Source organism: Ceratotherium simum, chromosome 3 (genome assembly GCF_057802395.1).
Source record: "Ceratotherium simum simum isolate JZ-2026a chromosome 3, ASM5780239v1, whole genome shotgun sequence".
NCBI classification, from domain to species: Eukaryota; Metazoa; Chordata; class Mammalia; order Perissodactyla; family Rhinocerotidae; genus Ceratotherium; species Ceratotherium simum.
Genome location: NC_141902.1, coordinates 58,947,522 through 58,962,995, shown reverse-complemented (window position 1 = coordinate 58,962,995; position 15,474 = coordinate 58,947,522). Strand labels below are relative to the sequence as shown.

The 15,474-nt window shown below is 44.9% G+C and overlaps 1 protein-coding gene across 1 annotated transcript; it reads left to right on the top strand.

The window, feature by feature from the left end:
* The first annotated feature begins 383 nt into the window (after positions 1 to 383).
* Positions 384 to 12,894, top strand: PDCD7 (programmed cell death 7). The gene is made up of 5 exons (XM_014780826.2): positions 384 to 1,295; positions 3,222 to 3,360; positions 9,453 to 9,689; positions 9,959 to 10,046; positions 11,746 to 12,894. The coding sequence occupies exons 1-5, from the start codon at positions 423 to 425 to the stop codon at positions 11,867 to 11,869; spliced, it is 1,461 nt and encodes a 486-aa protein (XP_014636312.2). The 5' UTR covers positions 384 to 422; the 3' UTR covers positions 11,870 to 12,894.
* The last annotated feature ends 2,580 nt before the right edge of the window (positions 12,895 to 15,474 follow it).

Here is a 15,474-nt window from a genome sequence, read left to right as displayed (position 1 = left end):
ACCTTAAACGAAGCCTCAAATCCTTAAGACAACTTTCCCCAACCTCTTTGAGTAAGTCAAATTGTCCTATAAGCTCTTCTTGCCCGGTGTTTTCCTCCTTGGTAGTATTTAAATATTCACTGTTGCACTTTTACATTTGTTTGGATGATTACTTGATTAATGTGTCTACTAGACAGGTAGTTCCACGAGGACAGGAACTGTTATCCGTTGGTCTCATTGTTTGCAAAGCAGCTAGGTCCGGACCTGGAACGCTCAGAACAGTATTCACGAATCGAAGGAGTCAATGAATCCCATCCCTGCGCCGGGCTCGGCGCGACCTACCGGCGTTGGGCGTCGTACTACGTCACTTCCTCCCGGAAGACATTCTTTCTTGGGGAACTACCCAGATTCCTGTCACTTCACAGAATCCCTCTGTCGTGGCCATGGCTCTGCCGCCCTTCTTCGCCCCGGGTCGCCCGGGCCCGCCGCCTGCGCAGCCGCCGCCTCCCGCTCCTTTCGGCTGTCCGCCACCGCCGCTGCCCTCGCCGGCTTTCCCGCCGCCTCTTCCCCAGCGGCCCGGCCCCTTTCTGGGGGCCTCCGCCCCCTTCCTCCAGCCCCCGCTGGCTCTGCAGCCCCGGGCCCCCGGGGAAGCACCCCGCGGCGGAGGTGGTGGCGGCGGCGGCGCCTTCTACCCGGTGCCGCCACCGCCGCTGCCTCCGCCGCCGCCCCAGAGCCGGCCCTTCCCGGGGACCGACACTGGCGAGCGCCCGCGTCCGCCTCCTCCAGGCCCGGGGCCGCCCTGGAGCCCGCGCTGGCCTGAGGCGCCGCCGCCGCCCGACGTGCTCGGGGACGCGGCCCTGCAGCGCCTGCGCGACCGGCAGTGGCTAGAGGCGGTGTTCGGAGCCCCGCGGCGGTCGGGCTGCCCGGTGCCGTCGCGCGCACCCGCAGGGCCCAGCCTGGGCGAAGTGCGCGCGCAGTTGCGCGGGGCTCTGCGCCTGGTGCGGCGGCTGCGCGACCTGGGCCAGGCCCTGCGCGAAGCCGAGGCCGACGGTGCGGCCTGGGCACTGCTGCACGCCCAGGCCGCGCCGCTGCGCGCCCAACTGGCCGAGCGACTACAGCTGCTGACCCAGGCAGCCTATGTGGGCGAGGCGCGGCGGAGGCTGGAGAGGGTCCGGCGCCGCCGGCTGCGGCTTCGCGAGAGGGCCCGGGAACGCGAGGCCGAGCGGGAGGCGGAGGCCGCGCGAGCAGCGGAGCGCGAGCAGGAGATTGACCGCTGGAGGGTGAAGTGCGTGCAGGAGGTGGAGGAGAAGAAGCGGGTAAGAGCAGCGGGTGCGCCTGGGGGTGGTGGTAGTGGCGTTGGAAAACGAAGGGGCGTGAGGCTTTGCGCTGCCATTTCCCAAGGCTAAGGCTCTTTTTCCTCATCCGTAAAATAAAAAGCTTGGTTTTCCGACCTCATGTCTTCATATCGATTGCATGTTTATGACGTATAGTACACAACACAAATGCTGTAGGTGCACTGCAAAGTCCTGCTAACACAAAGTATAGGATTGCACAGTATAGGAGATCCTGTCGCCTGCTCCAACGTTCTGTCCACTTACTAACATTCGAGGCCAACAAGCATCTGGGTGTCTTATACTGCTCTAGGTGATCTTCAGAATACAAAATAGAGAGAACTTGAGGCCTTGCTTCAAGGAGCATATACCCTAATGGGTTGATGGGGCAATAGTGATTTCCCCAGGATTCCTTTGTTTACAAGTTTTAAACCACATAACCCCAGATAAAACAATGGTGGTTTTGAGCACTTATATACTAGGCACTATGCGAAGTACACCAGATCTTGAATCCTGATGACAACCCTGAGAGGTAGGCGGTATTATCGCAGTTTTACAGATTAGGAAATTGAGGCATAGAGAGGTTAACTTGCCCACAGTCACACAACCGCTTTGTGGCAGTTTCACTCCTGACTTCAGCCCAGGTTGTCTGATTCCAAAGCTGATCTCAAGCTCTTAAGTAGGGGCCGGGATGAAACTGGAAATTGGTCAAATGGTTGTTTGAGGCATTCTCATTACTTTTGAGTGTCTCTAGGCCTTTCCCCCTCCCTCCACCCTCCACAACTGACTAGTGTTTCCTGCCTTCTTGTGTCTGCTAGTACCTTAGAGTCTGATATAACTCCCCTCTGAAGTGTATTGATGGCAAGCTTTGTCTTCATGCCCCGAGGAATATCAGTGCTTTAAAGGAGAATACTTGGAGGCAATGCCTTGATCTAAGGGAGTTTGAGTCAGTTCAGCAGACATTTAATGAGGACCCATTATGTGCCAGGCCCAGTGCTGGGTGCTGGAGATAGAGATGAATAGGACATAGTGCTTGTCCTTGAGGGGCTTAGAGCCCCACGGGGGATCCTGTGTGTACAGCATGGTGTGTGTTAGGATTTCAAGTGTAGGTGCTGTAGGAGCCCAGAGAAGGAGTATCTCATCCATTGGGGGAAGGTGTCAGGGAATGCTTTCCGCATGTTATAATGACATCTGCATTGAGTCTTGAAGGGAATGTCAAAGCCAAGTGAAAGCAACAAGTGCAGTTCCAGGCAGAGGGAGTAATGCAAGCGGAAGAGTGAAACAGCATGGCGTACCTGTCATGGTGGAAATACAGGCGCATATTTCACAGGTGGGAAAGAGAGCTTTAGGCAAAAGGATGCTCCCTAACACGGTGTCCCATGAGTAGTGGCTTAAGGAACCAGAGTTATTTAGTCTACATGTGAACCAACTTAACAAGAGTAGGATGGGGTCTTTAGGTGTTTGAAAGGCTATCATGTCAAAGAGATCCTTGGCCTTTAGAGCAGTGGAGCACAACTGCATAGGTTGTCACTGAGAGCATTTCCAGTCCTGTTCCTTATGTTCCCTGCTAGTCTGAATCTTTGGGTCCAGGAGTCTCCATTTTTAACAAGAGACCCCCAACTTAACAAGGCAAGTTGGATGCAGATGTTCCTTGGACCACACTTTGAGAAACTCTGAGGAAGAAACAAAGACCAGTGCCCATGTGGAAGCTGCAGAGAAGATAATCCCTTGGCTGGACCAATGTAGAGGCGAGTTGTGCACAGCCCAGGAAACTGGAATGTAGATCCAGTAGAGTCTATCTGAACCCTGGGACTGTCTGATCCTCTGAAACCTCACTGCTGGGCAGCTGTTCTCTGCTGTAAGGTTGTTCCTAAGATGTACTAGGTCTCATGGGCTCTCTTTCTCCTCCAGGAGCAGGAACTTAAAGCTGCTGCTGATGGTGTCTTATCTGAAGTGAGGAAAAAACAAGCAGACACCAAAAGAATGGTGGACATTCTTCGGGCTTTGGAGAAATTGAGGAAACTCAGGAAAGAGGCTGCAGCAAGGAAAGGTAACTGGCTTTGCATTTCTTCCTCTGTTCTCCTATTCCTTCCCTTTCTTTACCCTGCGCCCCCGCTCTCCCAAATTTTTGAGGGAAAAATGCTTGCTACTTCATTATTTTCACCCAATGGGGTAACTAAACTTGTCAGCAGTACCCCAGGCCTTTTGAAGCAGGAAGCCTCAGAAGGTGTTTAGCCTTGGTAGCCAAGGTTGAAAAGAGGCAAGTGTGGCAACCCACTGCACTGTCTTCCCCTTGACTCATCATTCCCACCCCGGGCATTCTTGGCCACGTTTTTCTGAGTGGGGTGGTGTGACTGGTCAACTTTGCCTGTGTGTCAGCGTGAAAGCTGTTCTTACATGGTGCTTGAGAAGGTGTTGAAAACTTGGCGTGCTCCTTCAGGAACATTTCAAACCTGAAACATTGATATCTGAAGAGGTATGAATGGTTGGACAGGGCAGGGAGTGCCCTGCAGACTGCATGGATGTCCCCAGCTTGCCTGCATGTCACTTTTGGGCTCAGAAAACCTCAGTAGTCTCCTCTTGCCTCTAGAGGGAGCACTGGTTTTCTAGAAGTTCCCCAGTTATGCTTTCCATTTGCTTGTCTGGATCTTTGCTCTTGCCAGTCTATTCATCCAGAGGGCCCTCAGTCCCATCTTTGCCATTTTAAGCTCCCACTATCCTTCAAAGCTAAATACAGATGCAGCATCCTCCTTCCTTCCCTGATCTGCGCTGAGGTGACCTCCTGCTCCTCTCTCTTGCCCCTGGTTTGGACCACATGTTGCCTTATTTAGTGGGCTCTAGGCCCTCAGCATTCATCAGGGATATTTGAGAGTACACAAATTAGCAAATACCAGGATAGCAAATGATTTCTCCTCTGTGGTTTAAAATATGAGTGAAACTGCAATTCAGACTCTTAATAAAGTTTTATCGGGATGTGACCATGTGCATTCAGCCACGCTCGTTCACTAGCTAAGTGATTAGCTTCTGCATCCAGCCTTCAGAGTGGCCAATTCAGATTCAGGCCTCAGGACAGATGACCCCATGGGCCGGCCCCACGGCTTAGTGGTTAACTGCGTGCGCTCTGCTGCTGGCGGCCCGGGCTCGGATCCCGGGCACGCACCGACGCACCGCTTCTCCGGCCATGCTGTGGCCACGTCCCACATACAGCAACTAGAAGGATGTGCAGCTATGACATACAACTATCTACTGGGGCTTTGGGGGAAAAATAAATAAAATTAAAAAAAAAAATCAGATGACCCCATAGGGCATTCATGAGCCGGAAGGGAGTTTGCATTTGCTGTGTCTACCATATTTCTTCCTTACAAGAATGCAAAACCTGAGGGCTACTGTTTAATATTCTCCTACTCTATGTCCTCCATGAGGTGAGTGGTCAGTAAACTTTTGCCAAATGAATTTACCAGCATGATTTCTCACTATTAGTCTTGAGGAACTAACTTTAGTCCAAAAGAAAGAGGAAATTTTAGGAAGAATTATAATCTATAAAAATAAACAGCCTCTGTGGAGTTAATTCACTTGAATGTAAAATGATTTGGTAGCTAGCAACTAGTTGCGTTTTGTACTTAAAAAGAAAATGAGCAGCTTTCTAACTGGTCTGTTCAAGACGTGTGCACCTCCAAGTAAGCGCTGAGAGAGTGAGGCTGGGTGTGTAAGCAGGGCCGCGTCGCAAAGTGCCTTATGGGCCAGGCTAGACTTCTCACCTACGCTTAAAGCCGAGGGGAACCACTGAAAGATTTTAAGCAGAGAGTGAAATGATGAGAAAGATCAGCGCTGGCGGAGCAGAGAAAGGTTTGGAGCATCTAGGAGGGAGGGAGAAAGGGAGAGAGACTGATAAGACTGTTGTAGTCTGGGCAGGGATAGTATGGCGGTGTGAACTAAGGGTCAGATGGTGAGTTGGAGAAAAGTGAATGGATTTAAGAGATATGAATAAAGTAGAGAGAGAGTGTATATGTGTGTATACATATACATAAATAACTTGGGGAACTCAGCATGTGGGAGCTGAAGGGAAAAAATGACTTACAGGTTCTAGCTTGATCTATACTGAATGAATGATGATACCATTCTTTTTTTTTTTTTTAAAGATTTTATTTATTTTTTCCTCCCAAAGCCCCAGTAGATAGTTGTATGTCATAGCTGCACATCCTTCTAGTTGCTGTATGTGGGACATGGCCTCAGCGTGGCCAGACAAGCGGTGCCTCAGTGCGTGCCCGGGATCCGAACCCGGGTTGCCAGCAGTGGAGCGCCAGCACTGAACCGCTAGGCCACGGGGCCGGCCCTGATGATACCATTCTAATTGACCAGGAAAACAGGAGGAGGAACGGGCATGGGGTTGACGAGTTCAGTTTGGGACCTGTTGAGTTTGAGGTGCCTGTGGTACATCCTGGATAAGAGTTCGTCAACATGTACTGATAAGTAGGAATGATGTTAAGGAGATTGTGTACCATGAGATGAGGGCCAAAAAGACAAAATCCTAGGGAATGTCAAAATCAAGATGGATAAAGAGGAAGCCACAAAAGAAATCAAGAGAGGTCAGAGAGATTAAAAAAACATAGACCTCCTACCTCCTTCTGGAAAGTGGCAAATGCTCGGAGAGATTGTGTAATCTCAGGCAGGTTACTTAAGCTTCTGTGTGCCTTGGTTTCCTCATCTGTAAGAAGGGAATAATGATAGTACCTACCCATGAGGTATTGTGATGATTAAATGAGTAAACATGCATAAAGTACTTAAAACAGTCCTGACACATAGTAAATGCTATATAAGTGTTTCATATTATTATTATTTTATCAAGTAATATAAAGATTGAGAAACATCCATGGGAATTAGTACCTGATAGATCATTAGTGACCTATGCTAGGGGCATTTTGGTGGAGGGGTAGAGGTAGAAGCTGGACTAGACTAGATTGAAGAGTGAAGAGGAGATAAGAAAAGAAACAGTGAGTTTAACTTATTAAAAGTTTGCCTGTGAAGAAAAGGAGAGAGCAGGATCAATATCTGGCTGTGTGTGTGTGTGTGTGTGTGTGTGTGTGTGTGTGTGTGTGTGTGTGGCAGTGGGGGGGTAGGTAGGGGGGTATCTTAGGGTCACGGGAAAAGTGAGCATGTTTAAATGCTGAGCAAAGGAGTGAGAAGGGTCAAAGAGAAGCAGGAGGGATAGTTGATGGCTTAAGGTCTTGCAGGAGGTAGGGAGATTCAGATCCCAGGTAGAAGGATTGACCGAAGTGGCGAAGGACCCGTCTTCCACTGGAATGAAAATGAAGGAGACAAGGATGGGTAGTAATGCAGATGAGTGAAATCAGGGGCAGAAAGTGAAAGGATTTCTTGCCTGATGGCTGGAAAATAGGTTAGATGGTTTGCTGAGAGTCAGTAGAGAAGAAAGGCTTTAGGAGAGCAGTGAAATAACTGCTGTGAGGAAGGAGTGAGAGCCACCCAGAGACCCGTTGGAGTATAGTTGCAGGGAGGTGCTACAGGCCCAGCTGGTGTAACTCTATAGTGGCACCAGGTCACTTAATCAAATGGCTTCTTCCAGGAGGGCTCTGCAGCTGGCAGGTGAGCACAGAGCATAGGGCTATTGGGGTTTTGCTTTATGGGTGACCACAAGTTTTGGTGAGAACGAGTGGAAGAAGGGTAGAGTCCGATACGTTAGATTGGAGGTGTTAGCGAAGCTGACAGTCTCGGGGGAGAAGGAGGTAAGAGTACTGGAAGGTAGAAAGTTGTAGTTAGAGAAGAGAATAATCGATTTTAAGACTTCAGAGGTGCAGTTTTTTCTGATCATGCCAAGGTCCAAAGACTGGATGAGGCACCAGGGTCCGAAGACTGGATGAAGCGCCAAGGTTTGGGTGGCTGAAGGGGAATAAAGGCGATTGGTATCTAGGAGCTGCAGGAACTAGAGGAGTAAATGGTAGAGGTGGAGGGAGCCTAGACCGTGTCAGTACATGGGGTCAAGAGGAAGATTGGGTAAGGAGTGCTATTCCTGAGGGAATGTGTTAAGGTGACGAGGAGTGATCGATGAAAGGTTGAGGGAGATTTGGGTGGGTGGTGCAGGCCCAGCAGCCCAAGATGGGAGCAGGCCACAGCTCCTCATGGAGTCTGGAGGCACTTATGGGCTGATGGAGTGTCTATATATTTTTATAATATTGGCAGATTTTAATAGTTGCAGCAGAGACTGTGTGGCCCACAAGGCTAAAATATTTACTATCTGGCCCTTTACAGAAAAAGTTTGCCAATCCCTGGTCTAGGTAAAGAAATTAAACAAAACCATGAAATTATTACAAAGCAACATAGTGACAGCTTAAATTTCTCAGTGCATAAGAATTTTGTGTGTATTCGAAAAATATTAGCCCGGCTATTTAGTAGAAGATGGATTTGAGTTGTAGGGTTTCCATATTTGGGAATGAATGAATGGAAACCTGTTAAAGCAAAGCAGTTATGAGATCTGGAGAAATGTTAGCCTTGGAGGTGAAGATAGGAGAGTGAATTCCACAGCCACTTAGCTGCAGTGGTTGAGGAGAAGGGAATCAGACCTCCAGATTAAACAATTTTACAAGAGACAGAACTACTAAATTTTATGCCAAAATTGAAAATTTAGTGCTTAAAGCTGGCAATATTGCAAAAATTCTCAAAACCGTGTTAAAAATCATTCATTTATTGAAGAAATAAATATTTATTAATAACTTCCTCTGTGTCAGGTTTAGGTGCTGAGTAATGTATAGCTCTTTTAGGAAAAAGTTTAGTACCACATTTAGGTGGTCTTGAAAGTATCCATATCCATAAACATTTCCACTCTTGAGAATTACTTCTTATAGAAGTAATCCATACAAAGGAAAAAGGTAACATGCCCGAAAGTATTTATTGTAGCATTATCTGAAAATAGGACATTTGGAACAGCTTAAGTGTCCCGGAGTAGGGAGCTTGTTAAGTAAATTATGGTACATTGCTTTGATGAAATAGGATAGAGCCATTAAATAATTATAAAGACTGGAAAAGAATGTAGAGAATAGACACGGAGATGCAGAAATTACACATATTATGTTGAACTATGTGAAGTTCCTAATATATGGACAAAAATGACTGGAGGATCAACATGGGGAAATAAAAATGATTGATTATGTTAGTAGGATTAGGGTTTTTTTCTTCCTCATATCTGGTATTGTTAAAATGCTTCTGTAATAAATACATTTTCCTTTAAAATCTTTGAGGACTAGCAGGATGGACTGCAACCACATCACTCTAGAATGAATAACCTGGCGGCTTCAGTAGCTTTTATGTTGCAGGGCCGTTATGGTAATGCGTGCACAGCTGCAATCCACTCAAGTATTCATTAAATCTCAAAATTTTTTCCTTATGAAATTTTACGAAAAATTTCACACATGCACAAAAATAGAACTCCTAAATAAAATACCCATCATCAACTATGGTGCCATTATCACACCTAAGAAAATTAGTAATAATTCTTTCATATCACCTAATAACTAGTCTGTAATCAAATTTTCCCACCTGTGGCCCTAGCTATGTTGGCTATAGTATTAGCTGACCTCACAATTAAATCAGGGTGACCAACCATCCCGGGTTTCCCAGGACACTGGGCTTTCAGTGCTAACACCAGGCAAACTGAGGCAGTTGGTCACCCTACTCTCAGCAGCAGACTGTGAGGTCAGTGTGGTTGGTTAAGTGTATTTCTTCCTCACTATCCGAGTGTGCTGTCCCAGAACTTCAGACTCTGTCAGGAGGAGAATTGTTTATTAGTGGGTTCTGGGAGTCTGTGCTGTGGGAATTTCACAATGAAGAAGTATAAGAGAATTCCTCCCTTTAGTGAGCTCACTCTCCAACTGGAAGATCTAAACCATTAGAAATAAAACAAAATCAAAGGTTAAGTGGTATGCTCCAGAGAGAGGAGTTAGAGAAAGTCAGGGTAGGGTCAGACTAATTGAAGACTAAAGAAGATCAAATTGAGCCTGGAAGATTGGTTAGAATTTATAAATTCTAAGCAGATTCATACAGGAAGTAGGACTTTTGAGTCTGCTCATTAGAACATGGTTTTTGGGATAAGAAAAGTTGTATCTAAAATGCCACTTGGATGTCTTTGCCCAGGGGTCTGTCCTCCAGCCTCAGCGGATGAGACTTTTGAGCATCATCTTCAGCGACTGAGAAAACTCATTAAAAAACGCTCTGAACTATATGAAGCTGAAGAGAGAGCCCTCAGAGTTATGTTGGAAGGAGAACAAGAGGAAGAGAGGAAAAGAGAATTAGAAAAGAAACAGAGGAAAGAAAAAGAGAAAATTTTACTTCAGAAGCGTGAAATTGAGTCCAAGTTATTTGGGGATCCAGGTAAGTTCCTCTGTAATTAGTGGCGAAAAGGAAAATCCTAGATTGACAGCTGTTTTCCTCATGGATGATCTCAACTTAAGCTAAGAGGTGGTAGGCAACAAACGACACCTTCAGGATCTGAAATTCTAAACTTATATCCTGGAAATCATGGGTAAAGATGAAACACATATGATCGTACTATCATAATCATAGGCTTGGTCACCTCGCCTTGAGAAATACACTCTAGGTATCAAGCATGATGACGTGGTATCGTGCCTTTTCTTTTTCAGATGAGTTCCCACTTGTGCATCTCTTGCAGCCTTTCCGACAGTATTACCTCCAGGCTGAGCACTCCTTGCCCGCGCTCATCCAGATCAGGTCAGAGGGGCACGCTCCATGTCGTCTTCCCTTAGGTAGCAAGAAGCAGTTGACAAAGTGCTTATGTTGTTGAGGTCTATTGCTATATCTTTCTTTTTAGGTTCCTTATGGGTTTATATCAAGTTTCCAAGTTTCAAGGATACTGCATGGGTCTTGTTTACTCCTCATTAATCCTTGAGAGTTAGAGGCCCCTATTTTAACAGGTGAAGAAACTGAAGCTCAGGTTGTGACTTGCCCTTTTGTATTATTTCTTGCCATAGCTGTTATGTTGACTTAAAGCATTGGCGTCCTTTTCCTAATTCTCTTCTGCTGCTAACGAGACAAGGGAAAAAAAGCCCTCCCTGTATACTTGCCTGTGGAGAGTGTTTAAGACCCATGCTGACTTGTGAGTTCCTACAGGTCAGAGCCAAGAGAGCTGGGAACAAGGAGACTCATCTTAATCCACAGTTACTGATGAGCTCGGTAAAGTTTTCAGCTCTGAGGGTCTCACTTTCCTCACCTATAAAGTGAAAATGGTGGACTAGAATGTGACGTTCAAACTTTAACAATAATATTCTTCCCAAGTGCAGTCTTTTGAGAAATCAGTTTGTAAAACAGTTAGAATGAATGAATGGGTTTCACAGGCAGTTTAAATCTGTTATTGACTGGAAGTACTTCGTTGTTTCTGGATGTCCCAAACAAAGCATCTACTTGGGGCTTAGGGGTCTTTAAAGCCTGGTTTGAAAATCACTGAACTAAGTGATCTCTGAAGTTCCCTCCAGAGCTCCAACAATGCTCTTTAGCATACCAAGTTTATGTTCAGGGAAAACTGTATTTCTGGCTAATATACAAGTTTTAGTGTTTAAACATAAGTACGGTCGATTCTCATTATTCACAGTAGCTGTGTTCTGTGAGCTGCAAACACTGAGTTAGAGAATACTGAGCTGCTGCTCCTAAGGAAAGTACAGGGTTAGGTTCCTATGAGCCTCTGGTCTCAACATTTTCACCAGCCAATCAATACATAACATTGTTTTATGTGTATTTCTTTTTAAAGACACCTTATTTAATATATATCGTTGATTCATTGACATTGAACTCATGGCTGACAGCACTATAACTCATACCTGCACGTAGCTTATCTAACGTGCATATCACAGCCTTCCCACGCTAGCCAGCACTTCAGCGCTGTACTTGGGGGCCAATTTAAACAGCAAAATCACCAACAAAAATGTGAAAAATGTGGTAGTAAATAGACTGCAAAAAGGACCCTTGTTCACAGTATGAGAGCTGAAAACAAGAAGGTAGAGTGTCACCGTGTTCGGCCTTAGTTGGGAACATGCCTGTTGTGACTCAGATTTTTCCCTGCTCTGTGCATGTCTGCAAGTGACCTCAAAAGCACCACAGGTAATGATTTTGGGGTTACAAATATATTTTAGTGAATAGGCAAATTTGCAAATATGGAATCTGCAAATAATGAGGATCGACTGTATATTCATTATTTCCTGATCCATAAGATTATAAGTTCTTCTGATTTTTTTTCCCCTTTGTATGTACAATTAAGACATATAGTCTTTTGCATAATTCCTAGAAATCAGGTTCTTTAGTTGACTAGTACATCAGTCATTTGAAAGCTAAGTCCTGAAATAGAATATTTGGTTGCTGAACATCTTGCTTGGAATAAAACAGAAATAAACAGTTGTTCTACAATGTTCTTATTAAGGCATGATTGGGATCAGTACCTGGTGCCATCTGATCATCCCAAAGGCAACTCCGTTCCCCAAGGATGGGTCCTTCCCCCGCTCCCCAGCAACGACATCTGGGCAACCGCCATTAAGCTGCATTAGTAAAGAGGCTCCAGGAGTGTGGTCCAGCCAAGGCTCTTTCCAGCTCTAAATGTTAGTGATGCTGCCATCTTCTTGTGCTGTAGACTAATCCACAATCTCTTAACTCTGTGTGGCATTGCCCTACCCAGAAGTTATGTTTTCCTTCCGTGCTCTGTCCTGGCCAGAGGTGCCTCTTGAATCAGGAAATTAATACGGTTCTTCAGGAAAGGACCTAGGTGAACTGGGGTGGCCTTGGTTCACTGAATTTGCCTCTGTTTTGAGGGGCTTGGTCCAGAGTGACTTGTAAATTTACTCTCACCTTCCTTGTGTGCTGATGGGTAAGTACGCTCCATACCCTCATTCACTAAACACGGGTGTGCGCTGGGTAGTTTAGCAGGCCTTGCCCCGGTACTGAGTGTGAAGGCAAGCTTGATGGAAAACCTCTTGATCCTTCCTACCCGAGGAGCCCTCTAACTTCCAGGAAGAAAAGTCAAAAGTGCTTTAGCTTCGGTTTTGTGAATCCCGCTTCTGGTGCAGCTTGAGAGGTTGCAGGCTGGGCTGCCGGAGAAGCTGGTGGTTTAGTCTGGTGGCCATGTGGAGAACGTGGAAAACCTAAAGAGTACCTGTCCTCAAATTGGACTGTGTTTAAAGGATGGTGGCTGCATTTTCCCCATGTTAGAAGGATCCTAATGAAAGCACCTCTTTTTTAAGTTCCTAGAGGTCTAGTTGTTCAGAATCCCGAAGGATAGAAATTTACTTCCCTATGGGAGTGGGACCTTAACCTCACTCAGTCATTGTAGGGGCCGGCATAGCTATGGGATTTTCTTAGGAACTCAAGCTTCCAAAAACGTCCATCCAAGCTGGGGGAAAAGCAGATAAAAATAATAAAATTTATTTTTTTATATTCATTAATAAATGCTGTTGTGCCTGGAGATGATCAATCACATCACGTTATCTGTCTTTTTGTTTTCTTTTGCTTTTTGTCATTTATTGTTATTTATATTTCCAAAAAGCTAAATAAATATGATTTTTATTTTTTAGTTTGAGCCTTTGCCCCCAGTTTGTTGTCTCCCAATTCACTACACACACTTTCACATTGATGAAACACATTTTCACTCCAAAATTCAAATTTATTAAATAGGCATTTGCTACAGAAAGGTGAATCTCAAACACTAAACTTTGCGGAATCTCACTCTGGATAACCAGGAAAGAACTCCATCACCTTTGGAAATGATTCAGGTAGTTGGAACCTCTTGGCTGCAAGATGCTAACACCTTTGTCCCTTTTCTGTTGTTTAATTTGCACTGTTCAATTTAAATTCCCCCCCCCCCCCAAAAGCCCCAGCAGATAGCTGTATGCCATAGTTGCACAGCCTTCCAGCCGCTGCATGTGGGACGCGGCCCCAGCATGGCCAGAGAAGCGGTGCGTCGGGGCGCACCCGGGATCCGAACCCGGGCCGCCAGCAGCGGAGCGCACACACCCAACCGCCAAGCCACGGGGCCGGCCCTGCACTGTTCAATTTATATATTATGCATTACAGAACTAACAGCGTATGAGGGCCAGTACTCCTTCAAAGTATGTGTCTAAGCTCATAAACTTTAAAATCTGATGTGATTAGCCTCACATAATCCCATGGGCCCGTGTCCCCTTTTGTTATAAATCTCCACCATTTGCTCTCAGGTGAAATGCAGAAAGAGTAGAAATAGAAGATGAATTGTACAATGTACATTTGGTGTCTAGACAGCCTTGCCACTAAGACGTCTGCATTGATGGGGACCGGGAGTGTGGAGCCAGGGACTCAGGAAAAATGAGGCAGCAGAACCCAAGAAGAAGAAAGCATTTAACATTTAACCTCTGGTGGAAAAGTGTTCCCTCTTTCCTCTCATTCAGCTTCTGCAAAGTTTTAATAAAGTGATCATTATTTTTGTTTGGGTTTTGTTTTGTAAGTTTTTCCTGGTTTATTGCCTTGTGTAGGGGTGGTGGCAGCAGCCACTGGCACTTCATGGGTTTAGAATGGACTTACAGTAGTGTCTGTAATGAATTGTACTTCTAAGTATATGGACAGTGTTAGTGTAATCTTATCTCACACTCTTTTTTTATTTAATGTGGAAAATTTCAAACATATTCAAAAGTTAAGAGAATAGTGTAATGATTTTTTCCATAGACTTGTCATCCAGCTTCAAATAATTATCAACTCAGGGCCAATCTTCTTTCATCTGTACCCCCATCACTCACTGGATTATTTTGAAGCAAATCCCAGACATCATATTACTTCATCCATAAATATTTCAGTATGTAGGTCTAAAAGATATTTTAAAAATTTAACCAAAAATTTAACCATTATACACCTAAAGAAATGAATAACTCTGTAATATCATCATATAGCCAGTCAGTGTTCAAATATCCTTATCTCATAAATGTGTGTTTTACACTTTGTTCAAATCAAGGTCTAGGTGCAATCTACGCATTGTTGTTGGTTGATGTGTCTCTTAAGTTTCTGACAATTGATAGATCTCTCTCTGGTGCTTCCTCCTCTGCACTCTTGTACTCTTCTCTTTCTCTCTCTTGCAATTTATTACTTGATTAATCATGTCCTTTTTTCCTGAAGAGTTCCCAGTCTGGATTTTGCTAATTGCATCCTTATGATAACATGTTCCTCTGTTCCCGTATTTCCTAAAATTTAGTGGTTAGAGCTGTACTGTCCAATATGGTAGCCACGTATGGCTCCTGGGCACTTGAAATTGAGAGTCTGAATTGAAATTGAGTTTGAATTGAGATGTACAGTTACATATGTGGCTCACATATTTCCATCGGACAGCACTCATCTAGAGGCTTGATCACATTTAGATTAGAATTTTCTGGCAAGAATATTTCATAGACCTGGTGTGTAGTCCATTCAGGACTAATGTCTGATTGTCTCTTTTTATGATCTTAGCAGCCATTGATAATCAAGATCTAGATTCATTCATTTGGGGTTGCCAAATAGTGATAGTTTAATTCTACCATTCTTTCTTTAATTATTAGCTGGAATTCTTCTAAAAAGAGAAACATCCTCCCATCAACTATTTGGTTACCCTGGGGTACAATTTGTTTAGGAAAGGCAAAAGAAATGTGTAATTTCCTTTGTTTACTAGTTTTCAAAATGAGTTGGTTACCTAGCATCCTCCAAAGATGACCAGTGAATTTTGTTTTTAAGTATCATTATGAGCTTAGATCTAAACATATTTGTCTTTCAACCCACTGGTGCTGTTTTCTTTATCGATTGCCTCGCCTTTGGCCAATGGGAGCCTCTTTAACTCAGCTCCTGAGTTCCCACTCAATCCCAGTATTCTGTTCCAAGTTTATCTTGCACATTTCCTATCCCAGACCTGGAAGCAGTCATTTATGCATGACCCCTGGTTCCTTTTCAGAGGAAAAGGTATTTTTAGGCCACAATCTGCACGATAGGCGTCCTTATTGTTATTGCTGGTCTTTGTTAGTTGTTTCTTATTCCTTTCAGTCAGAACTAGAAACTACAGTTCTGTTGAGCCTTCAGGCCTTTTCTAAATCATGTCTTTTTTACACCTATACCTAAATTCTCTATATATGGAACATAAAGTAATGAAAATAGGGAAATAAACTCATTC